Raw genomic sequence first — 24,878 nt, forward strand, 5'->3', positions numbered from 1 at the left:
ATGTGTACCAAACAGAAGCGGGAGACAGGGCTGTATTTACTTCTTTAAGTGTTATGCTAGGGATTGTATCTATTTCAAAAGAAGCTTGTAACTGCACAAGCTTGAAAACAAAGTGTTCAAATATGTAGCGAACAAAAACAATAGGAATTAAGTTGGCCAGCACTATATTTGCAATACTAAATCGGGGAATGCACGAAACTTTTATGATTGAAATAGCAACATATTGAGTTTAAGGTGCTCAAACCAAGCTCAAAGTTAGAGAGGGCTTGTTAGCTTGTTGGATGAACATGTGAGTGGTAAATATATTCTGCACCTGAATATGCATCTGACAAGAAATGCGAATTATACCAGACAATCTGTCTTGTTCCCTGCATCATGGAAAAGTTGCAACCATTCTTAAGGTTCGAAATAATCTGTATGCTAATCTGTAAGTGAGTCAGAGATTTGAAAAGAAGGCCATCACATGTCATCCACAAAAGAACACGTAGCCAATCTCATTCTGTATCCTTAGCATTTTATTTTGTATCATCCACTTACAAATTGTACAAAACCTCTTTCATGTTGTTTGTGTACAAGAATCATGCTGTGTGATTCTCAGGTTAAGGTATATAAAAAAAGACCATATAAAAGCATGTTAGTCCTTACCTAACACTCATTGATCAGTGGAATTCCTTGATGTCCTAAATCACCTGGGTTGCTGGGGTTGTCGAAAAGTTCATCATCATTTATAAAAAACGACATCAGCATGGATATCAGCTCCAGGCACTAGAGGCTGGCTGGAATATACCTTCCAACACTGTTCATTGATATTTCAGCTCATATCAACCAAAGCGTCATTGTCAAAGCGCATTGAAGCTGCAAACATGACAAATATCAACCTTGATTCAATCAATAGTTAATTATAAGTTGAGAAATCTTCAGCAGTTATTTCTTTCTTTTTTTTGAAAAATATTGGAACTCTAATCAAGCACCCAAACAAAGGCACCAGGCCAGTTCGTTATTAAACCACCAAAAACTGACAATCTGGATTCTTCCCACTTTCTAATTTTCCCCATAGTTGTGTACTAGGAAGAAAAAAAGTAATCCAAACTACTCTGTATACCAGCAAACTATTGCAGACTCAGAGAACCATAGAGAGATTCGTACCTTGGTAAAAAGGCTCTGCAGCCTCTGCTCCATATCCAATTGCTGGAGGAATCATCAACAAATCATCAGAACTCTCAAATCTCTGGTGAGTTTCAGTTTTTCCTGGCAGTAGAGAATCACAGCATCCAGAACAAATGAACAATTGTGGTACTGTATCAGCATCATCAATTCCATTGCAGCGTGTGTGTTGCCACACCTCACAAATGTCACATTCTACCATTCTCTCCCCATCATCGTCACAAGCCCCACATTCACATCTTACTTTCCAGTTATCTGACCCACCTTCATACCTCAACTGAGAATTTATGTCCATGCCATACCCTTTCACAAAAATCTCTGCACCGGATTCCACAAATTTACACAGCAAGTCCTTATCATCTAGGTTTTCCATGTGTTCTATCTCTATAACAACAAACCTCTCCAGCATGCAGTATGTATCTCGCAATGCACTTTCTGCTTCTTGCTTTAGTTCCAGCACAGAAGCATGCAATGGAAGCACGATAATCTCGCCAGGAGGAGCTTTCCTGTGAAATTTAGCTTCAAGATCATTCCAAGTTGGCATCACTTGGCATATGAAACTCAACATCTGGTCATTCTCAACCCTAAAAGGCCACTCCTTCACAAAATGCTTGCTGTCTAGAATTGCCTGAGTTGCTACTTCAACCAATTCTGATTCTGGGTAGTTAAACAGCACATTCTCGTATACAAAGACCACATCAGCATTAACATCAGCTCCAGGCAAAAGAGGTTGTGCCGGAACTGTTTCAGATTCGGGTTCAGACTTGACAGGGATGATCCCGTCACCAAACTCCTCAATTGAGTATTCCAGAATCCTTGTTTTGGGGTTAACTGCCCGCTGGACAACATACTTTCCAACAACCACATTGTTCATTGATTTCAGAACATAATCAAGCAAGCCTGTATCACCAATGTGCATTCGAGCTGCATCTCTCACGTCTTGTCTAGTCATTCCTTCTTGACCGCGTTTGTCCTCCTTCTTTGCTTTCAATGCATCCACAATCACTTCAGCTGCATATTGCAGTCTTCTCGTAGGCCATCTGCTGTCCATTGTACCAACCAACGAGCTAAAATTTCTGTACTTCATACATTTCTCCTTTATGAGTGGCTTTCTCCGGAGAACAATATTGATAGGAGGCTTTGAAGTGGTGGTGGCAGTCATGCTTTGTTTCTTCCGTACACAGGGACAGGATCTGATGGCAAGCATGAAACGAAGAAGATCTTTGAATGTGATCAGCTGGGTTGGACTCAGGTCTTTGTAGTAGTGAATTATCTGCTTTATGCTTTTGCTTAGGCTCGTGTCACTGAAATCTTGAATGATCTTCTCAAGTTCCATAGTGCTCAGAATTTCAATTGCTCTGAAGTATATGGGCTCTGTCACACCAAAGCTTCCATGGCAAAACTTGTATCCCCATCTACCAAACCATGGATGTCCATATGCAATCCCATAAAGAAGGCGAAGATCCATGGACCGCTTCTTTGATACATCCTCAACAGTGATTTTCCTAAAAAAGAAAGGAAATTTATAAAATTCAGATTCCATTAAGCCACTGCTTAACTACAAAAAAACCTGAATTTCAGTGCAAATTGTGATTACCTAGTTCGAAGACTTGCACAAATACGATCCCAAAGATCCATGATTTCCCTGCCACAAAGATGCTTGGAACCCCCTTCTCTCCCATTTATGCATAGTAAATGACCAAAACCATTACAGTGAATCAACCCATGCAAGAGGTGTGTCTGTAGATCACAAACGCCATCCTCCAATTTCTGACTCCACTCGCTATCAACTGGTATTATCATATGATACTTTCTTTTGGAAACAGAATTGTGACTCCAACCTAAACCACATATTGACAATGAATTAAAATCAAACACAGAAGAATTTTAACCAGGAAACTACAATGGCCATAACTGAAGAACCCCAGATAAGAATAGCAAAAAATCCAATTTAAGGTACCAGAAATTAATCATACAGAAAACCCCGGGTCAGGATTAGCCATTTCAAGCTCCATAGAATCAAATTCAGCAGAATATGAATAGGAATAAAACATCAATCCCAAGATTAAGATCCAAATCTCCAAATTAACCTACCAATTAATCAAAAGATACCGACTTTCTCAAGCCATGAATCCAAAAACATAGAAAACCCATCATAGAACACAAACTAAATTTCCAAAATCTAACACAGAAACCACTACATTTCTCAAAGCCCAAAATCCCGAACCCAAAAGCAACAAAACCCCATTACAAAACTCAATCAAAGAAACTCAATTTCACGAACAAATACCAAAACCCAATTCAGAAATCACATAAACAATAAAAAAAGCAAAAGATTCAGGCTTTACCGTTGCATCTGCACAGATCACAAAAGGGTCTAACTGACTCCTTAACATCTTCTTCAATGGTGTAAAGTGGAACAACAAAGTTTTTACTTTCAATAACAAGCAAAGTACACCAAATGGACATGCCCTCTACTTTATAATCTTCAGGTTCTGCACATTGTTGAAGAAAAAGCCGCATATTATCGCGGAAAGGACCCCTAAGATTAATGGGGCAATCCGGTTCAAAAAATGTGTTGAAATCGTAGAGTTTTGGCCATCTTTTCCTTTTCTTGCAATTTTCAAGATTTGGTATTGACATTTTCAATGAAAACCCACTTTAGTCCTCTCTCCCTCTTTCTCAAGCTCCAGCAATGTTTCTGGTTCTTAAAGTTTTCTCTTGTTAAAAGAGTAATTGAGAGAGATACAAGAGGGACTCTCTCAACAGTATGGAGAGTTTGTTAGTTAGTTCCCGCTGGAAATTTTGAAAAAATGTATATTTGGACGATACTGTTCTTGTTGAAGAGAGATCTTACTGTTTGTTTGGGTTTTCTGAGTGTTGGATCAGGGGTATTATGGACACTTTATAGGTTTTCGTTTGTTAGTGATCTGACGGCTGTGATACGGGTAATGAGTTAAGGATTAATCTGGACTGTTGGATTCCAATTTGACGGTTAAGGTAGTTAGAGATGCGGCGGCTGGATGGTGAGAATCTGATGTCGAACAGTGTCTTGCTTGGTACTCGTATTGTTTTGGAGATGGGCCACAACATGATGGGCCCAAACTTGATATATTAAGATTAATTATTTTTTTAAAGACTTAAATATAATAATTAATTAATTAATGATATAAATTGTTTTTCAAAATATTTCTTGTTTAAAAATAATATATATTTTTTATTTTTTTAAAATTAAATTTTAAAATCAACATATCAAAATAATCTAAAAATATATAAAAAATAATTTAAAAAAAAAACTATTTTTTTTAAAAAAACACAGTTCAATAGCAAAATAAATATTATCATATGTTTTTTCAAAAATATTTTTTAATTAAAAATATATTAAAAATATAATGTTAAAATTTTTAATATCACTGTATCAAAAACATCAAAATATATTTACAAATATAACACATGATATGTTAAAGGCAACACAATAAATATGATTACATAATCAACACTTTATTGTGGGAGGCAAGCCAAAATTTATTCCAAAATTACAAACACCATAAATAATTCTATATGTGGTGATCATGTACACCAAGCTTGGATCGAGATGCAACTTTGAAAAATATAAAGCTATGCAAAGATCATGTAATGTTTTGAATTAAAAGTGTAGGAAAAGACAATCAAGCCCTTAATGGTTTGGATGTAGGTATAAATGAATGAGGGGTAGTGTGGTAATTAGATAAACATAATAAATATAAATAGAAGGAAAAAAAAAAAACAAAGAGAGACCTGAAATTAAGATTGAAAAACTGACGGGAGAAGAGAAGAAAAAGGAAGAGAAAAGAGGGAAATTAGAAGGGAAATAGAAAGGAGTTGAAGGAAATAAGTTTAAAGGTAAGATTTAGATTATTTAATGTGTATAATATTTTATTTGAACTTTAATTTCAGTTTTGATAAATGTTAGGGTTATGAAATTTGTGTTTTGAATTTGATTGATGAATTAATTTGAATGTTGGTGGTTAATTGTTGTGGGTAATTGATTATTAAGTTGAATTTGAGAGATTGTAGATAAAAATGATGATTTTGAGTTATGATTTTGTTTGAATGGTGAATTTGTGTTAGAAATTTGGAGAGAATAGTGGGGTTTCTGTTAAAATTCTGGATTGGAGGTTGAAGATAACGAAAATTCAATTTGGTCCCTCAATTTGTGAAAATTACAGTTTAGTCCCCAAACTTTGAAAATTACAAATTGGTCCCTAGAGCATATTCCGAGATTCTGAACAGAATAACATATGAATTATGGGCAGAATTACTATATAGATAAGAGAATTTAACACTTTCAATTTGGTCCTTCAATTTGACAAAAATTACAATTTGACCCTCAAAATTTAGTAAAATTCAGAATGGTCCTTGGAGCATAATGATATATCCTGGAAAGAATTGAGGATTAATTATGGTCATAATTTCAGTATATTCATGGATTTATGAAAAATTTTAGTTTGGTTCTCCAATTGATAAAAGTTACAATTTGGCCCTAAAAATATGATAAATTCCAAATTAGTCCCTAGCTGTAATATTAGCTTTTTCAGATTAGTTTGATGTATAATTAAGGGTTATTTAGTGAATTATTACCAATTTTATTAGTTTTTTTTATTATGGATTAGATTTCGGGAAAACTGTTAGATTTTGAATTTTTGAGAAAATTGACTAGTTAGTTCAAAAAAAATATAGGGTTACGAAATACACCCTTAGTTAAGTGTATTAAATAGGTTAAATTTTCTTTCGAGTCATTCTTGAATATGTCTCCTTTGTATTCAGATAATCCTGATATTCTACCGGCGGGATGTTAGTAGGATTTTCTTCGGTGTTTGCTTTTGAGTGCTGTTGCTTTTGAGTGCTGTGAGTGAATAATTTTCCATATGCATGAGAAATATTATAAATATTTGATTTGTTAATATGAATTGGATCATGCTTCTTGATAATATATATGCTGATTATTATCCTTGTTATGATAAAGCATGATTAATTATTGAATCTGAATTCTTGATATGAACTAGTATATATTTTGAATTGACTTCTGAATTGATAACTCCTCATTTGATTGATCTCATGAGTTGAGCTTTGAGATATGAATATGTTTGTTTGATTATGATTATGAACCTATGGTATGTCAGTCAGAATACCCATGTTAACAGGGTAGTGTTAGTCTTTGTGCACATCGTATCTGAACCCTAGTTGGTCGGGGGAGTCACCAACCTGTGTGGACTGATCATCCCACAGTACGGAGCCTTATGCTCATTGCATTTTGATTTTTTGACGAGTTCTACCATATGATATTCTTGTTATGGCCTATTTGAGAAGCCTTTCTATAAGAACCTAGAGCCATACTTGTATATATATTTCTCATTGTTATATTACCTCGTGTGTGTATATTGAATGTTATCTACTCACTGAGTTGTTGAACTCACTCTCTCATTATTTATTATTTTCAGGCTTATAGCTTGATAGTAGGTCATTTTTGTTGAATCTTCTTAACCTGTTTTTTGGTTGTAATTTGTACATTCCTTTTTGTCAAGTTAGTGCTCCAAAACTATGAATTATATTAACTCTTGTATTAAGACAAATGAAATTACATTATAAAGTTAGTTTGTTGTTATTGCTGCGTTAAACTCTGATTGAGTTGTTTAAAGGATATGATTGTATGTAAGTTTGGGTTCGCATATGTATGAAACCTTGAAGATGAACCTTGTCTATGTGTCAGTCATGGATCCGGGATTCGGGTCGTGACAGATCATGTGGAAAAGCCAAAAGTGCAAATCATATTATAGGAAATATTCTCGTTCACTTCATAGTAAAATAATCAAAGCAATTAAACAAAGGATAAAGTTATGACCACACGAAATTGCCAATAAATTTATGAAGCTAGATTTGAATGTTTGGTTTCTGTCTTTTTTGCCCACGTCAAAAAGGTATTCAAGCTCCTCTCAAGAATGATTTCTTACTAATTTCCTTCTTTAATTAAGTGTTAATTATTTTTTCACCTGCCAGTCCAAGTAGTCGTGATATGAAGTAGTCAGCATGCAATGATAAAAAGGTAACAAATGGGAGAGCTTGCCACATTTACATCCAATGGAAAATTTGAAAATTCCTATGTCCTCTTTACTGAGGTTTCCACCTAGTCAGTTTTGTAGGCTTGACATTTTTGCAAGAATATTGCGTCTCTTTGTGACTTGATAACCACGCTTAGACACACACACACATAGGAGATGTTTCAATACCTTCACTCTAAAACCCAACATCCTAGCTTCTCCCAAAGTCTTTCTGAGCATTTCGATCAAAAATTCTTTCTTGCTATTTTGGGCACCAAATTTTGATCAGCAAACAAAAGCTATGGTTATGGATGTCAGGCAAGCCATAGAAATATGTTCTTCTATTCCCCTTTTGGGATGCGTAGTAGGAACTCTTTTTCACCTTTTCAGATCTTATGACTCAACATCAGCAAGTGCAGCAGTGACTCGTGATACTGCCTTGTTGAGAGATGAGGTCAATGATCATCAAGCTGCTGCTAGTAACAGAGCAGCCCAGAAGCATTTCCAGCAAATTCAACACGTCCGTGGAGCATAGCAGATTTTTGTATCTCTACTGAATCTTGTTGAAGATAGCTTAATAGTATCTACTATTGTGGCATGCCATACTAGTCAATTGACCATGTAACCTTGTGATATCCAACTTTATATTTCAACCACTTGTGTGCCGGTTTTTTAATGTTTTCTTATAGCTCAGAGCTAGAAATAACTTGAGGGTAGCAAAGTCAATGCACGATCGAGTTTAATACTACTTAGTCAAGTTGAAAGCTTCATTTCAGCTGAATCCGTGTAATAAATTTCTTTGATGTGCTTAGAGTGAAATGTAAAATATGCAGATTGGTTGAACAAGTCGTCGTCTTGTTATTTTAACACCTAGTACTCCACACGAACTTAAACTTGCAGAAGAGCTTTTCTGCTTATTTCCTCTGCTGATTAAGATAATATTTCTGGGTAGATGGGATAAGAGAATTCTTCACTTTGGGCTTTAGCAGCTTTGCACTACAGTAAGAGGATCTTATTTTATTTTTATCATGAGTGACCTGTACTGTTTTACTTGTTAATAGTGTTCTTAACTCTGTCAGCACTGGTAATTGTAATGATGGCACAGAACAACACCTTTAGTGATGTTCTTAAAGAGTTTTGGTGTCAACTGCTGTTGAAAGAAGTTTCCAAGGGCTTAAATGTTGCTATTGCCATGTTATATAGTGTAAACCTCAGCGCATAGAATGAAGTCTTCGAAGCATATTTGCAGAATCTGAAATTCTAATGAATATGAGAAGCATTTATTAAACTTCTATGAATGTACGCATGCGGCAGGAACAAGAACTCAGATACAGAGATGATACAAAACTAGGCTACAATACTGTACAACATTCAAGATAAGTAATGTGTTTGATCACTAGTTAGATACAACTTCTGGCCACCATCAATCATGTTTACATCAAGAATTTTACCTGCATCTTCTGACAATATACAAGAACCATCAGGAAACTGTAGCTGCTCTGATGCTGCTTTTACAAGCTCTTCCATGGTGTTTGGGACCCATAACACCACTCCAGGTCTTCTCTGTTCTTCTGCCCGTGGATGGAAAGGGAAAATTGTACATTTCTTTGGGAGTACTTTTTCTGCAAATGGCAACAGCAGTTGTCATTAACTTTACTAAGACAAAATATATATCCTGTTCTTAGGCATCTAAATTCAAGCATTAACAATGAGAGATGCCCATCTCTTCTCTGTGACAGGCATCTCAAATGTTTGAGTTGCTAGATCAATCACCAACAATTGCTTCATTCAGCTACATTCGACCAATGTGGCGGACCCGTAACGAAGACAAGGTTCAAGCAGAACAACCATGTTCTATATCATACATTTTAGACTACCCAATCAAGATATGATCGGAGAATTCATCCCAGTTCAGAATTCAAGTCTGGTTCAGTGCATCTACATAAAATAAGCATGACAGCCTTGAGCAGACCGAGCCATCATACACAGCCCTCTCCCTTAAATTTGACCACTGTTCTTAAAATTTTCAACTAATCTTTTCCCCACAGACAGTTCTTTACATTAGTATTATATTAATTATTCTTTTTTTTTTTTTTTTAATTATTTAATAAATCTTTTCTCAACAATCTGTTTGGAATCCATTTTGCCAGCTTTTTGGTCATATGAATCAAGAAGACTTCAGTTTCTATGAGCATAATAGAAGCTGTCCACAGAGTATTAGAAATACCTGTGGTCTCATGGGCGCTATAATGGAATTCCAATTTCTGAGAAGATTTTGCTTCTTCTAGCAGCTTGATCAATTTCTTGCTCCCACACATCCGGCCCTCGTCAAGTGGAGTGTTGCCCCATCTATGGAGTTGAAATAGGAAAAGAAGAGGTCGGTGATCAGAACATTGCACTCATTCTCTAAAACTGATTATAACACATAAAGTGTCTCTCCATGTGATTGTAACATGTAAGTTAAATACTGCCTTGTTTGCCACTATTTGAACCCTAGAGAGACAGGGAGAGGAAAGAAAAATCTGAGGAAAAGCTTCAATAAAAGAATCCTTCGTTTTGGTAATTTTCCAAATTCTCTTTTCCTTTCCATTCTACTTCCAGGAAACGCCAGACCTTTGCTTTATTCATCTACTAACAAGCCTATATTAACCCTCAAAGTAGATCAATGCTATAAAAGCAGGTCTAGTTACGAAATGACAGATGTGCAAAATGAATATCAGGTCTACCTGTCCTTTGAGAAAACACTAGCTCCAGCTTCTATCAGCAGCTTTGCCATCAAATATAATCCTTCTGAAGCAGCTACATGAAGTGGAGTTCGATGATCGTAGTCTTTAGAGTTTGGATCAATTCCATTGGACAAAATTCTCTTAAGAAAATCCGAATCCCCTCTTGCAACAGCTCTACACAGAACACTACCAGCATCATCTATGTTCAAGATAGCCCCTTGTTTAAAAAGTAAAGACTCAACTCGATCATGTCCATTCTTTATAGCTTCCAACAAGGGGGAGTTTCCAAATTTATCTGTAAAAGAATTATATAATAGTATCAATTTAAATTCGTCGGTAAGACATCAAACCACTAATATAAGCAAATTACCTTTGATGTTAATGTCAACTCCTTCTTGAATAAGGAAAAGTGTGATATCTTCATAACCTCTAGATGCTGCAAGATGCTGTTGAAAACAATGCTAGTTTCAGATATAAATTTGCTCAAGTACCGGAGAAAGTAGCTTAGAAGCAAAAAAATTATTAAAAAGGAAAAAAGACAAGCACACTTTTGCAGTTGTATGGCACAAAATATGATATGAAAGCCCACCCACCTCTGGTAAAAAGCCACATGAAATGTGCCAGCATTAGAGGTGTTTTTTTTTTTTTTTTTTTATATGATTTAGACCACAAAAAATGATAAGAAATGAATTAAAATGAGAGCAGTCATATACTTGATCAGCGTTTCCCATACCAAGGGTGATCTTCCATCATAATCTGTTCTATTGGGATCAGCTCCTGCTCGGATGAAGCCCTTCAGCTGATAAAGGTCTCCATGATAAGCTGCACTATTAACCCTCAAAGCAAGTTCAGCTTCTTGCTTTCCAATATGAAATGTAATATCTGATTCCAATTGCTTATCTCGAAGATTAGATTCTTTCCCCTGTCAAATTTCCGTGATTTAGACTCTTAATGACCATGCAAATAATCCCTTTACGTCAAATATAGACCTATATCAATAATCTGATACTGGTTTCACAATGATATGGAAGGGAAATAAAAACATGAATATGAGTTCGAAGAAGGTGCATATTGACAGAGTTGAATTACCTCTAAAAGGTTGTCCAAAATTTTGCGTCCATCGTAAAAGTAAATTTCAAGTATGTTTGAGAAAGATTGTTTATCGATCCGTAGAAGCCGACATAATTCACAAACTCTAACAGTATAAGGCTGGGGGATGTTGCAAAGGATAGAAATTTCTCCAAATGAGCTGTTAGGTGGCAAGAGTTTGACAGTTTCTTCTGATCCATCCTGTCCTATCCCAACCTCTTCCTGCACCCAGGAGAAAGCAGGAAGTGATCATGCTTATGTGTTGAAAACATGAAGGTATGTATCCTATGCAAACCACTCAAAAACACAAAAGTTGATCCAATAGCCGAATCATAGAAATAACAGCATGTCTACAGCATTATTCCCAGTTAATGAGAGGCTATATATGAAAGCATCCCATAGTTTTAACGAATCATACCATATAATGAAACTTAGTGACAGTTGGATACAGAATCTTACCAGCACACCATCACAGACAAAGTAAAGTTGATCTACCACATTTCCCTGCTCCATAATTACTTCTCCAGGGAGAAAAAACTCCTCGTGAAGCCTGATGACCTGCAAGAACAAAAGAAATGGAAATATGAGAACAGAAGACGTGTGGCTCCTATAATGGATGAGTAGTGTTGCAACACAAAACATACAACGTGGAGACTAATGTATGAGAGTTGTTTAGTGGCACAGAGTAAGAGAAATAACAAATGTTTGCATATGAGCAAGGTAGACTAAGCAATGCACTGGTGAGAAGGATTGACCTGTTCGAAGCAAAAGAAACAAGAGGAAGATTTCAAAAGCATGTCAAGTCAAGTCCCCCTCTCATGTTCATCACCATGCAACATGGTACAAAAAGATGGATTATTCCTGAAAGTACAACAAAGCCCGAGCCTAGTACAGATTGTGACCATCAATGATGTCAAGATTTAATTTAACCTTTAACTTGCAACATTGATGTGGCAATGAAATACATGATTTCACAGAAACAAGTAGCAGCATTTTAAGCTTTACTATTTTATTGTTGCTCCACTATTTGGAACTTTCTGAATCTTCAATCTCAATTATCATCAATGGAATATAATGCGAGAGAAAAAATACTTACAATTTGATTAATAAATTCTGCAGAGCAACCCTTAAGTAAGGGAACCTTTTCGATATATTCTGTGTACAAAGTTTGGGAAACCTGCAAAGAATAATCAACAAATTATTATAAGCTTAAATTTTCTGGACAAACTCTAAACAACGCAGAAGAGGAACCACAGACATAGTGATTCAACAATCCACATGCATGACTTAATGTCAAAACTAACCCTTATTTTCGAAACACATAAAACAAATTCGAACATTTCATCCAGCACCAAACCAGTATCCTAATCTTTAGAAAATGAATGTTATCTTCACAAAGTCGTGCTTCTCTTAAGAAGCGAGACCAATCTTCTGTAAAACGGTAGTGTTAGAAAAGGAGACAATGTTATTCATACTCCTCTTTTTAACTAAAGCTCAAAGTTCGTATCCACGAAATCCAATACTATAAAGAAAAACTGAAAAGAAAAGGAAGAAATCTCTCGATGTGTTCTTTACCTTTGCACGAATAGAGATGGGGAGATCCTGCAGAGCAGAAGCCTCAGTGTAGCTACTCTCATACTGTAAGCGAACATGGCCTTTGATCTGATTTCGGATGTCCTTTCCAAGTCTATTTCTATTCATATATTTGATGAGATCTGTCATTTTATCCCTGAACCTTTCTGTCTTCGAACCTTTTACTATTAATGCTGTCATATTTCCGATCAAATAAGCACCGAGAATCATGTCGAAGGAGACAAAGATCATTACAAATATCATTTCCCTCAAGTTAACAGCATGTATATCTCCATACCCTGTGGCAGAAAGAGCAGACTTATTAGACAGTAGTTTAGACCCCAACAGAAGTTTGGTATACAGCAGGAGAGACTCTTCAAACATGGTAGATGTAAGAACACAACCAACTTAACTGAAACCTTATGCATTACAGATGATCATAAATAAAAGTATTGTACAAAATGAAGCAGTGTAAATTCAACTAAGAAGATTCGCGCAGATGACACATAAATGATTATGGCATTCATGCTGTTGGACCCCTGATGATACCAATATCCCACAACAGCTAGAAATAAGGGTTTGCGAGGCTTATAAGTTCCTAGTACCACCTCTCTCCTCATGACAAAACACACGAGGCTATGAACCTTAATGTGGGACAATACCTCTTGAGGGGTCAGCTATGCAGCAGATTTGAGCCAACATCATCAATTCCATAGGTCAATACTTTACCTTTTTCTCATTAATTATTAATCTCCTTTTTGTTATGGAAGCGAACGTTGTAATTCAAATCAATTTGATAATTCATATAGTGATATAAACAAAATGAGAAAACCATAAAATTCAGGCTGTCTTTAAAGTAAAGAAGTAACTCACCAACAGTTGCCATAGTGATGACGGCAAAATATAGAGATGTTGTGTACCGCTTCCAGATATCAATCTCCCTGAAGCTTGTATAGCTATAATCACCCATTTTCAAACTTCCAATCCAAGTATACCCTTCTTGAGAAGATGGAAGAGTAGTAGCCAAATGATAAAAAATACAGGCCGCCGTGTGCGTGCAATAGAGTTCTACTGCTATAAGCTTTACAATCCTTGTAAAAAGGTAATTTATTCGTATATCCTTCTCCATCTTTTGGAAAAAATCAGTTACTTTCCGCACCCTACTTAGCCTAATCCATAAGAGATACCTCACTTCCTCTTTACGTCCACAAGCCTGTATTAAACGAAAAATCCCAAGATGATTATGAGACCTAGACTCGATCAGTATATTACAACATTCAAGCCTTCAGATATCCATGATATACAGCAAACTATTTTTCAACCAGTTTCATTCTGCAATCAACAAAATGTTCTATCATGCTTCTAAGGAAACTAATACCTTGTAGATGATGTCCCAAGGCAGGCAAGCAAGCAAATCAATGATAAAATGAGATTTCAAATACCTGGAAAAAGGAGATAGAGAATAAGTGACACACATTAACAAAATATGCTAGAGAAGCAGACCCAAATCAAGCCAAAACAGAGAGAGTACTAGGCTTGTATCTACTTAGGCAGTGAACATCGACGAATCTCACTGAACAGAATTCAACCTAAAGGCAAGCAAAGAAACGATGTGTAGGTCAGTAAATATGTATGGAAGATGAGAGAACTGACCGAAGAGCAATAGGAGTGCGCTTATAGACCGTACGATACGTCTGACTGTCTCTGTAGGCAATGAAGAATTGTAAGATGATATCAAGAAGGAAAGCAACCTGTCCAACAATGTCCAATATGAAGAGGTTCTCAGGTAATCCCCTGAAGAAACCAAACTCCATTGGTGTAAAGAAGGAAGAGTAGACTGCCCATAATAGAATGAATTTTGTCCATGCTCGATACCACCTGCATTATTTTGACCACAGTGTTCCATTTAAGGGTGCCTTTGATTTTGCACTTCATTTACAATTATCAATGTGCTCATCACTGTGACCAACAACTGATCACTGGAAATATATCTTAACATAGTTGGATGAAATGCAGTAAAACAACAAAGACAGCAGAACTGAATACATCAACTATGTTTTCTATACATAAAGAACAGAGGCATGACAACACATCAAACCCAGGCAGGAGCTGGGGACACCACAGTTAAGTTACAGTTTAGTTGACCGATTAAATTTAATAGTTCGACCGGATGCAAACAAAGAAATTAAAGAAAATAAAATGAAATGTTTTGAATAAAATAATAGATTCATATTTTGAAAAAATGAGACCCTAAACATAAATCAACATTCGTTAAAGAAAAATAACCTTAACATAAAACTTAATGCTAAGGCTAGCCACTTTCGTCACAGTATAATTAAGTGAACTTATTGACCTTATGATTTTTTATAATTATTAAATTTGTTAAACTATAATAGATTGTTTTAAGATTAGAGAATAGAAGATAGTGTAATAGGAAAACATATATTCGTAAAGTATAAAAAACTCAAAATAGATTTATTTTATATATTTATTTTTTATTTTTCAATTAAATATATTTTTATTTCCTGTTTACTTGTGACTTCTATCAAGAGGCTAACCGAAAGCAAATAACAGCCTATACATTTCCTCTTTATTCACAGCATTAATGAATCTCGTCCATTTTAGCTAAGGTTTTTTTTTAAAAAAAATTTAATAAAAAACAATCATAGGGATAAAGGAAACATTTCTAATTATAGAATACTATATTAATTAAGGATAGAAAATGACGCACCTATTATCAGGATGGATAACGAAACCTGAGGAGACATAACGAATACCATTAATGACCGATTCACTACTCAGTTTTCTTCTCCAACTTGTCATCAACGACGGCCCATTATTATTAACGAGTCCAAACTCATTCTCTATCAAATTAAATCGACTCCCTCTTGAAGATTTTATCCTGTCTTTCAAATCTTCCACTTCATATTCCTCTTCTTCATCATCGTCCGATTCTTCTTTCTTGTTTTTCTCTCTGTGATTTCCATGACCATCCATGTTATGAATCACAGCAACCCTCTTGGGCTTTAACAGGAAGAAAAAATAAACAGTGCTCTTTCTACAGAGGAGAGCTCGAGAGAGAGGGTTGGGGAAAAGGGTGCAAGTTGAGAAGGAAAGGGCTGTAAAATGCGAGCTCCTTTTTCGAAGGGATCACGAGGGAAATATGGTGAGTGATACGACGTTGGAAAATGGAGGTTTTGGAGATTTTGAAACCAAGTTTTTGGAGTGGATTCTTGTTGATGATGATTGGGTTGTAAAGATTGAGTCTTTTATGGAAGATGGTGATGAAGAGTTTCCTTTGCTTTGTTTTGGGAGTCATGGATTTTTGTATTGGAGATTACGCTATTTATAGGCTAAAACAGGGCATACATCTAAATATTTGTACTTTTGATAATGTTTAATCGTGTGGCTTTTGAGATGCTACAGGGTGTGTGTGTAAGTAATTAAGGTGTACCTGTATTTTTAATTTCTCTTATTAAATTTGAATCTAAAATCGGGGCAGGAGAGTGTTTTATTATTATTATTATTTTTTATTTTTTAAATTAATGTGGGTATTTAATTAATCTTACGAGCATCTTGATTAATCTCATATACTTTAAAATTAATTATCATGTAAGATTTAGAACTTACCTAATTGAGTTATAAACCTTAAAATTTTATTTTTATTTTTATTTTTTTATAATAACTAGAAAAAAAAAAAGGTTAGAGAGAACACTTATTTATTTAATGATTCTTAACACGTACTGACAGGGTTTTGTAATAAATAGAAAAGATTTGGTTTGATGAATCGAATCATAATTAACAAATAATGAGAAAAGATCCACGAGAGAGAGTTTTATTACAGCACTAACATTGTCTCTAGTTCGTGTGGTTTTATGACAAATCATTCATGAAATCTAGTATTAATTAAACTACGATAATACAATTAATCTTTTAGGCAAGATGCTTTGTGTTAATTAACGACATCATCCTCATCTAATTCAATGATATATATATATATATATATATATATAATATATATATGGCAATGCGTCTGGTTCAACATGTATGTGCTGTCGACGAAACCCACCCTCATCCCATTTTTTGCGGGATCGGAAAAAAAAAAAAAAAAACCATGTTACTCCGGGCCGATTGTGGAATGTTTTGCCGGATGGCTTCATCTTTGCTGGGTGTTAATTTTCAATGTATACATTGACTTTGATTTTCAATAATTATATATGTGGTCGAGCAACGTTTACGTATAATTAAAAACAATAAAACATAGAAGAGACGGAAATAGTACGAAAGCTTATGAAAAACATGGTAAGTACGGAAACATGTATAGTTAAATAAATAAAAAATAAAGATATAAAATGATTTTTATCTTTGAGATAGTTTTAAAAATGAATTTTATATATTTTTAAAATAAAAAATATAAACAAATATGTCTCCAGATTTTTTTTTTTTATCCCAAAACAATGACAAAACGTTAACCAGGATATCAAATTTGTTACGTGAAAATTGAAACTTTTGACTTTTTTTAAAAAAGAAAAATTATGTCAATTATATCACGATCACTACTGGATATGATGACTAGAGAATTGATTAGAAACTTTGAATTGTTAATCAAACTTCGGTGGTGGTGGTGGCGGCAGCTAAGCAAGACGGCGGCCTGATGAAACAGGGTTTAAGCAATTGGAATTCATGAGGTTTGGGTTGACTTCAACTCAATATTGATGATGATAAGTACGTGGGATTAATCCTGGTTATTATGACCTAAAACAAGTGAAGTGTAACGTGTATAAATCTTTCAATTTGACTAATTCTTTTTTAGAATTACAAGAACATGGCTCAAATGTTCAATTAAGAGGAGAAAATGTGTATCAGGTTCTTGATTCGAGGCATTTGGAAGGGAATTTTGGTGGAAATTTCCGAATTCAGGCATAATTTGTTTTTTAAATTCAACTACGAGTTTGAGTCAAATTTAGGCATTGTTTTTCCTTTTTTATATGGGTACATTTTATTTTCAATTAAAAAATAAGTCTATAGAATACTGAATACTGGGGGGATTAAAAACAAAGGGCTCGCACAAGGATCTTTTCTCCATCATCCACAATAAAGCTAATAAAGGAGAAAAAACAAGAAGATCAAGCTGAAACCCTAATTTTATCAACAAATAACTTCCATTCAAATATTAGTACGTTAACTGAGATTACTAGCTTGAATCCACATGAAAATAATAAATTAAGTAAATAAATTAATTAAGAGAAAATTTGAAAAGAAAAAATGGGAAAAAATTTGCCTATATTAATGCGTACCCTATATAGATAGTTTTTTTTTTTTTTTTTTTTTTTTTTTATCTTAGCCAAGTGGCCTATAAATCTCAATAGAATTTGATTTCTAATTAGCTTTCTATGGATGGATTTTAGCAAATATATATATTTTTTTACATTAATAATCCAACTCTTTACCGTGGAAAGAGTTAATTAATGGAAAGTTGGCCTATTGATAACCTGATCTTTGAACTTAAATACTGAATCGAAAACCTTTTACAAAACACTTAAGGACTTAATGATATCAACATTATATTAAAAAAATATAGTAAAACCAGAGGTTCACATGCTTTCCTTTGTTTTTTTTTTTTAAAAAAGACATTTCGCATATTCGATTTTTTATGCATCCCAATGGAGCTTCCATCAAACATCTTGTCGAGATTTAGATATAATAAATCTAAATCAGTTAGTTTGCACAAGTGCACTTCCTTTCCAAGTTTGCTTACCTCCCCTCCTCCTAGTCATACATCACAGTGAGGTTTCGTTTGAGTTTAGTGCCACCCCACTAAAATAGTTTAGTCATACATCACACTAAGATAATTTGTCACCGTTGGAGATTAAAGAATTAAAGCCCTACTTTGTTTTGGTTGCATATTATCATAATCAGAAAAGTTTAATATTTTTAGGTAATAAGATAATGTGCTTATGCGTTTGGAATATGAGATTAAAATAGTAATTGTTTTTAGCAGGGAGATTTCTTTATGTTTAATAACAATGATGCCTACAAACTAAAGTTTTCTTTGTGTTATTCTTCTTCTTCTTGGAGGACGATTAAAAACTCATACAATTTCCTTTCATCAAGTTAGAAAATCAGTTAATTGATATACTTATAAAAGCAGTTTTAGAAAAGATATTTCATGATATAATTAACAAGTTGGGTATGACTTATTGAGTCAATAAGCCAACTTTTTACTTTTTAGTTTAGTAATCCATGTTGCAAAAAATGGATCTTTGGGTGTGGGTTTTTTCACTTCTCCGGTGAGATCCAGTTTGGTTACGAGCATTAATGTGCATCTTCATAAGTTGAGACTATAATGAATAATTGATCTCATTCAATATGATACTAATAGGGAATGCAAAGTTGTCTCGGTGGATAATAATGGATAGTATTGTGTTATTTGGTGTAACTGGGATAATGGATTTGGAATTGGCCATTTATTATTTATAACTATGAATTTCAAAAGCAGGAGGTATAAGATTTGTGTTTGAGCAGTTCTACAAATTTTGTTCTGATACCATGTTAAGCAACAATAGTGTCTATAAATTGAAGTTTTTTGTGTGTTGTTCTTTCTTTTTCTTGGAGAAAATATATAGACATGATTATAACTTAAATAGGTAATAATCTCATTAAAGGAAATTATCTCATTACAGGAAACTATATATATTTCTATATTAATATGTAAGATTTGATTTGATTCCTGTATTACTATTATAAAATTAATTTTTATATTTATAATGGACCAACTCATGCCAACACTTTCATGTAGGGATCGGCTTTGAAGCCGGTTGCCATGACAATGTCCACCAGCTTTCTGAAAATTAACAGTTATTTTGGTATCATACGTGCAATTGGTGGATTAATTTACTACACCACTAACATTATAGTGAAATGAATAAATTAAGAACCACAAGCTTAGTCTGAGGTGGGAATCTGCAGTGTCACAGGGCACAAAGCACAACCAAGTTGCCAGCCCACTTGATTTGCTAATGCTGGCAACAAACTGTTATTAATTAAGGACCTTTTTTCTTCATGGTAGCCCATAGATTGAATAAATTAAGCTGCCAATTCAACTACCTAATCTCTTAAGAAGTTCTGGTTAGGCCTTCTCTCTTCTTCTTTTTTTCCCTTTTCTTTTCTTTTTTGAGTGAGTTTTGACGAGGCTTGTGTTTGTTTAATTGAAGTAAGTATAAATGGTTTGATTCGTGATTTTTTAAAAAATTCATTTTAAAAAAATCTTGTATTTCTTGTATCAGCAAAAAAAATTAAATCTTTTAGGTTGAGAAACAATCGAAATAACTTATAGAATTTATCAGAGATTACCTGTTCAAACATTAATTTATTTATTATATTAAAATAAATAATGATAAGTTGGTTATTAAATAGTAATTAAGACTTTCATTTAAAAGAAATAGAAAGGTTATTTATACATAAACACATCATTAGTTTATTCATTAAAAAAAAATTCCTTTCATTTTAAGTATTTTCAAGTCAAATTCATATCCATCTGTATAATTAATTATCATTTAAGTTAAAAAATAAAGAATTCTCATTAGATTTCCATCTGTATAACTTAGAGAAATTTGAAACGTCCTCTTCGAGCCTTACATAAAAAAAAAAAAAAAGAAAAAAAAAAAGGACAGAACCTCGAACTTTTATACTCTAATTCGAAAAGACAGCACAAATTAAGCCAAAACCTAATAAAAGCAACATGTAAAGTGTAAACACATGAGCCATGAGGGAAAAAAAAAAGTACACAAAATTCAAAAGTAAGAAATAGCTCGCGTCACCACAACATACCTTTTTAGTACACTAGTGAAGTTAATCTTTTAGGCCCGACACACTACTGATTCGATTATACTAGAGTGCTGAGTGTTGTATGCAGCTATATCTTTTTATTTTAATCCTTAATTTTTAAAAACCTTTAAATTATAGCCCCTTAATTCTTGTTGATTGTTGTCTTTTGAAATAATAATAAAAAGAAAAAAATTGGTTTTCACTCTTTCTCTGACACTCTCACTCAAAGTTACTAAACCCGACCTAAAGTAACAGGTTCAATATGTTAACTTGACTCAACTCAAAATAATATCATTTTGAGTTTTGTTTTAGTTAAAACCATGTTGTTTGAAATTGTTTTTTTTATATTAAATTAGATTTTAACTGGATCATGCATTGACTCACCAAGTTAATCAAGTTTAACCAGGTTGATTTTCACTCAATTTAATTTGAAACCCAATACAAGCTAGGTCCCGAGCTGACAAGTTAGCAAGTTATTAGGTTAGCTTATCAGATCAAGTTGGGTTTAATAACATTATTCTTATTAGGATGGTTCCATAAAAAATTAAATTATGCTCTGCCATGATAAATGTTGCGATGTCGTGGTCGCACAAATTAAATACCCTAGCTTCAAACACAACACACAAGATAATATAGAGCAAGCAAGGGGTCGATCCCACGAGGAAGATTTAGTTCAGATTTTTATGCTATACGTTATGCAATTTAGGGGGGTTGGATGTTATATAGGCTAAAGAAAAAATAAAACAAAAAACTATCAAACAAAATTTAATAAGATCAGAAAATTATCAAGAGAACAAACCTTGGTCGCAATCACACATCCACCTATAGAAATCAGAACTGATCCTTGAAACGAAATTCCAGTTTATATTCTGAATTTTTATCTTTTCTTAACGTTGGTTAATTAACGGATCCACCGTATAACTAACCCTAACCAACAAATAATCACAGTGTCCGCACTAATGATTTAATCCAATGGCAGCCTTAAGATCTAGATAAATTCATTATCTTAACAACTAAGTTGTCTGCTTATGTTGCTTTGATCGAATGTTCTCCTTAAGATTAATAACGTAGATCCGCTACAATTATTAAACTCAGTTGCTTCACAAGTTCATATACCACAACTCCGGTTTTGATATCAAACTTAGCAATAAATTGTCTATAATAATAACTTAGAGTCCACTCTAGCAATTAAAATAAACAATCATAGGAAAAATAAGCATAGGAGAACAAACATATTCATCATATATAAACTGAAAAGAAAAGGTAGAATAGATCTCACAGTTCTTGAAATCCGAAGGTTTCCGTGTCCTTGCAACCAAGAAAATGAGTTTAGCCTTGCATGTTTTATTGAACAACTAATCAAAAAGATGGAAGAATGCATGATTTAGGGTTTCTTAGAGTAGGGGGGCGTTTTTTCTCCTCTTGGGTGGCTGCCCCCTTCTCTTCTCTCATTCTTTTTATATGCTAGGAAACCCTAATCTCTATTTTACAAAATAGTCCTCCCTTAAGTAGACAATTTACATTTAAGTAGTTCAATAACTATTTTCCTAAAAAAGGAGAAATAGTTTTGCATGAAATCTTCAAGCTTTGACTTAGAGGAGCTACATTGCTGAAATAAAAACTTGGATGTCGGTTTAGATGCTTCGGAACGTAATCTGGACTCGTTTCTTCACGAAACCTGTTTGCTGGCAGAATTCAGTTGTCATCTTTGAAAAATCATATCTCCCTCATATGACATCGTTTTTGGCTGAAATTTGGAGCGTTTATAGGCCTTTGAGTCAGGAATCCAAAACAATTGAGTTTTCATCAATTGGACTTTTGTAGCTCTAGATATTCAAGTCGGACTGACCGAAGGTCAACACTGGCAGATTGCGAGATTTGACTTTGAAAGCTGCGATTTCCATGCTCTTCCTTATTTTATTGTCTTGCCTTAGATGTCCAGAAAGGTATGGATGTTAGCTTTTTAATGCCACTGGAATCACTTCATTTTGCCCTTTAGAGCTCACGTTCTGCACAAAACATCGACTGAACGTCAAATCTGCCAATTACCTTCAATTTACTCCTTTTTGCATCTTTCATCCAAAAGTGCCTTCAAAACATAAAACAAAGAATATCAAGGCATTTTATATATAAAACATAGGCAAAACACTAGTTAAATGTGGGTGAAACTATCGAATAATATGGTTGCATCAAATACCCCCACACTTAGCTCTTGCTCGTCCTCGAGAAAGGATAGGTAAAATCAAATCAAAGTTAAATTAAATCAAATCATTATGACCAATCTCCTAATCTCCCATCAATATCTAAGAATATATGCATTATAAACAAGAACACAATTAAGAAGGATAAAGAGTATAAATTTTTCATGAATTTATTTACATGCAAACTTCAAAACTCAATTAATTGCGGGATTTAAATGAAAATATATGTCATGCCAAAGTGATAGGTCCTCTCATTGATATACACTCCAACACTCACGTGTTTAGGGCTTATGTGTTTAAATCTCTCAAATTCAATCAATGAATATGTTCTACCATAAGCTTGCTCTTCAATCTCATCTCCATTACTAACATATTACAAGCAATGCATGAATCAAAAGGTCTTATTTCCGGTTGTAATGGGGCTAAGGTTAAGGTGAGGTAAAAGAGAAGTAAAAGAGAAGGTTCAAACCAAAGAAAGTAGAGCATTCTAAAAAATGATATTTCAAACAAGATATTCCATCAAAGCACATAAATTTTCCATCTTTAATCACCAATGCTTAACCTTTTTTTTTTTTTTTTTATTTCAAGCTCTTTCAACATAAAAATCTTAAGAACATAAAGGAACAATATTTCTTTCTTTCTTTCTTTCTTTCTTTCTTTCTTTCTTTCTTTCTTTTTTTTTTTTTTTTTTTTTTTTTTTTTGTCTTTCACCTTTGGAAACTTGCCCATATTTTCATCAAGCATCACTTCTTCTTTCTTTTCACATAATTTCCAACCATAATTCCATAAGATATCACAAGTATATGCTCTACTAATCCTTGGCCACGGGAAAGGAAAACATATATAAAGTTAAGGCTTATACATGGATAAAGCAAAGAAAAGATAAACAAGCTCAAAAGGGGCTTACTAAGGATAATATGCTTTAGGTTGGCTTTTTGGCTCAAATGGTTAAAATTCCTAATGCCTTTATCATCTTCATGTATATATGTAATGTGAATGTAATCTCAACAAGATATGAAGCAAGTTCTAGAGATACATATCATTGAAAGAATGCACACTCAAAGAATATAATGTTGAAGGCTCAAAAGCTTACATTGGTATAACACTATAAAGTCAACATGGCATATTCTCAAAGTCAATCCCTAAACCAATTAAACCTTAAAATTTGCATGCATAGTCCTTCATTTGATTTATATCTTCATCTATCTCAATTAATTCTCATACATAATACTCATATTCTCAAAAACCAATGGGAGTCAAAAAGATCAAACATATATATATATATATATTTTTTTAGAACAACAAAGAAAACTAAAATAAGAAAACCAAAATTCTCTCAATACCCCCACACTTAAAACACAACATTTTCCTCAATGTTGAAATAAAAGCAAAGGAACATAAGAGAATGAAAAAAATAAATTAAAATGCGAAAAAAAAAGATAAGGAAAAAGAAAGCAAATCTGATTTTTTTTTTTCGTGCTGGGTTGCCTCCCAGTAAGCGCTTTTGTTTTATGTCATTGGCTCGACATGTGGCATGCTTATTCTTCATAGATTGGTTCAGCTAACTCTACAGAAGCGGTGAGTTCTGCCGTCCAACCTTCATAGAAAGGTTTCAAACGATGCCCATTTACCTTGAGTACTTTGTTGGTTTCTAAACTTGTAATTTCAACTGCACCATAAGGAAAAACATTAGAAACAACAAAGGGTCCAATCCAACGGGAGCGCAACTTTCCAGGAAAAAGTTTCAAACGTGAATGATAAAGAAGGACTTTGTCCCCAACATTAAATTCTTTTCTTATAATCATTCGGTCATGGAGACTCTTAGTCTTTTCTTTGTAAATCCTTGCATTCTCATAAGCATCATTTCGAATCTCTTCCAACTCTTGCAATTGCAACTTTCTTGCAATCCCGACAGCATCATAATCCATGTTACATTTTTTAATGGCCCAAAAAGCTTTGTGTTCAAGCTCCACCGGTAGATGACATGCTTTTCCATAAATCATCCTATAAGGTGACATTCCTATAGGTGATTTGTAAGCAGTCCTATAAGCCCAAAGTGCATCACCAAGTCGTAGACTCCAATCTCGCCGGTTGGGTTGCACTGTCTTCTCTAAAATGGACTTGATTTCTCTATTTGAAATTTTAGCTTGGCCATTTGTTTGAGGATGGTATGCTGTGGAAGTTCGATGAGTCACATGATATTTGCGTAACAATGCTTCCAT

At 34.0% G+C, this 24,878-nt stretch overlaps 2 protein-coding genes across 3 annotated transcripts; both read right to left on the minus strand.

Annotated features, from left to right (window-relative positions):
• Positions 1-477: 477 nt before the first annotated feature.
• On the minus strand, positions 478-4,094 carry LOC118052536 (PHD finger protein MALE MEIOCYTE DEATH 1). The gene is made up of 4 exons (XM_035063533.2): positions 3,513-4,094; positions 2,762-3,005; positions 1,147-2,669; positions 478-855 (listed from the first exon to the last, which is right to left on the minus strand). Exons 1-4 carry the CDS (start codon positions 3,805-3,807, stop codon positions 812-814), a joined length of 2,106 nt encoding a protein of 701 aa, XP_034919424.1. The 5' UTR covers positions 3,808-4,094; the 3' UTR covers positions 478-811.
• Positions 4,095-8,444: 4,350 nt separating this feature from the next.
• On the minus strand, positions 8,445-16,033 carry LOC118052534 (potassium channel SKOR). Of its 2 annotated transcripts, XM_035063532.2 has the most exons (13): positions 15,360-16,016; positions 14,282-14,506; positions 14,007-14,070; positions 13,502-13,841; positions 12,632-12,927; positions 12,153-12,233; positions 11,516-11,614; positions 11,057-11,278; positions 10,701-10,889; positions 10,338-10,413; positions 9,968-10,262; positions 9,469-9,590; positions 8,445-8,863 (listed from the first exon to the last, which is right to left on the minus strand). In XM_035063532.2, the coding sequence occupies exons 1-13, from the start codon at positions 15,623-15,625 to the stop codon at positions 8,613-8,615; spliced, it is 2,526 nt and encodes an 841-aa protein (XP_034919423.1). In that variant the 5' UTR covers positions 15,626-16,016; the 3' UTR covers positions 8,445-8,612. The 2 variants fall into 2 exon arrangements, with proteins under 2 accessions (XP_034919423.1, XP_073261794.1); XM_073405693.1 differs by lacking the exons at positions 8,445-8,863; positions 9,469-9,590 and having other exon boundaries at positions 10,077-10,262; positions 10,681-10,889; positions 15,360-16,033.
• Positions 16,034-24,878: the final 8,845 nt, after the last annotated feature.

Source organism: Populus alba, chromosome 17 (genome assembly GCF_005239225.2).
Source record: "Populus alba chromosome 17, ASM523922v2, whole genome shotgun sequence".
Lineage (NCBI taxonomy): Eukaryota > Viridiplantae > Streptophyta > Magnoliopsida > Malpighiales > Salicaceae > Populus > Populus alba.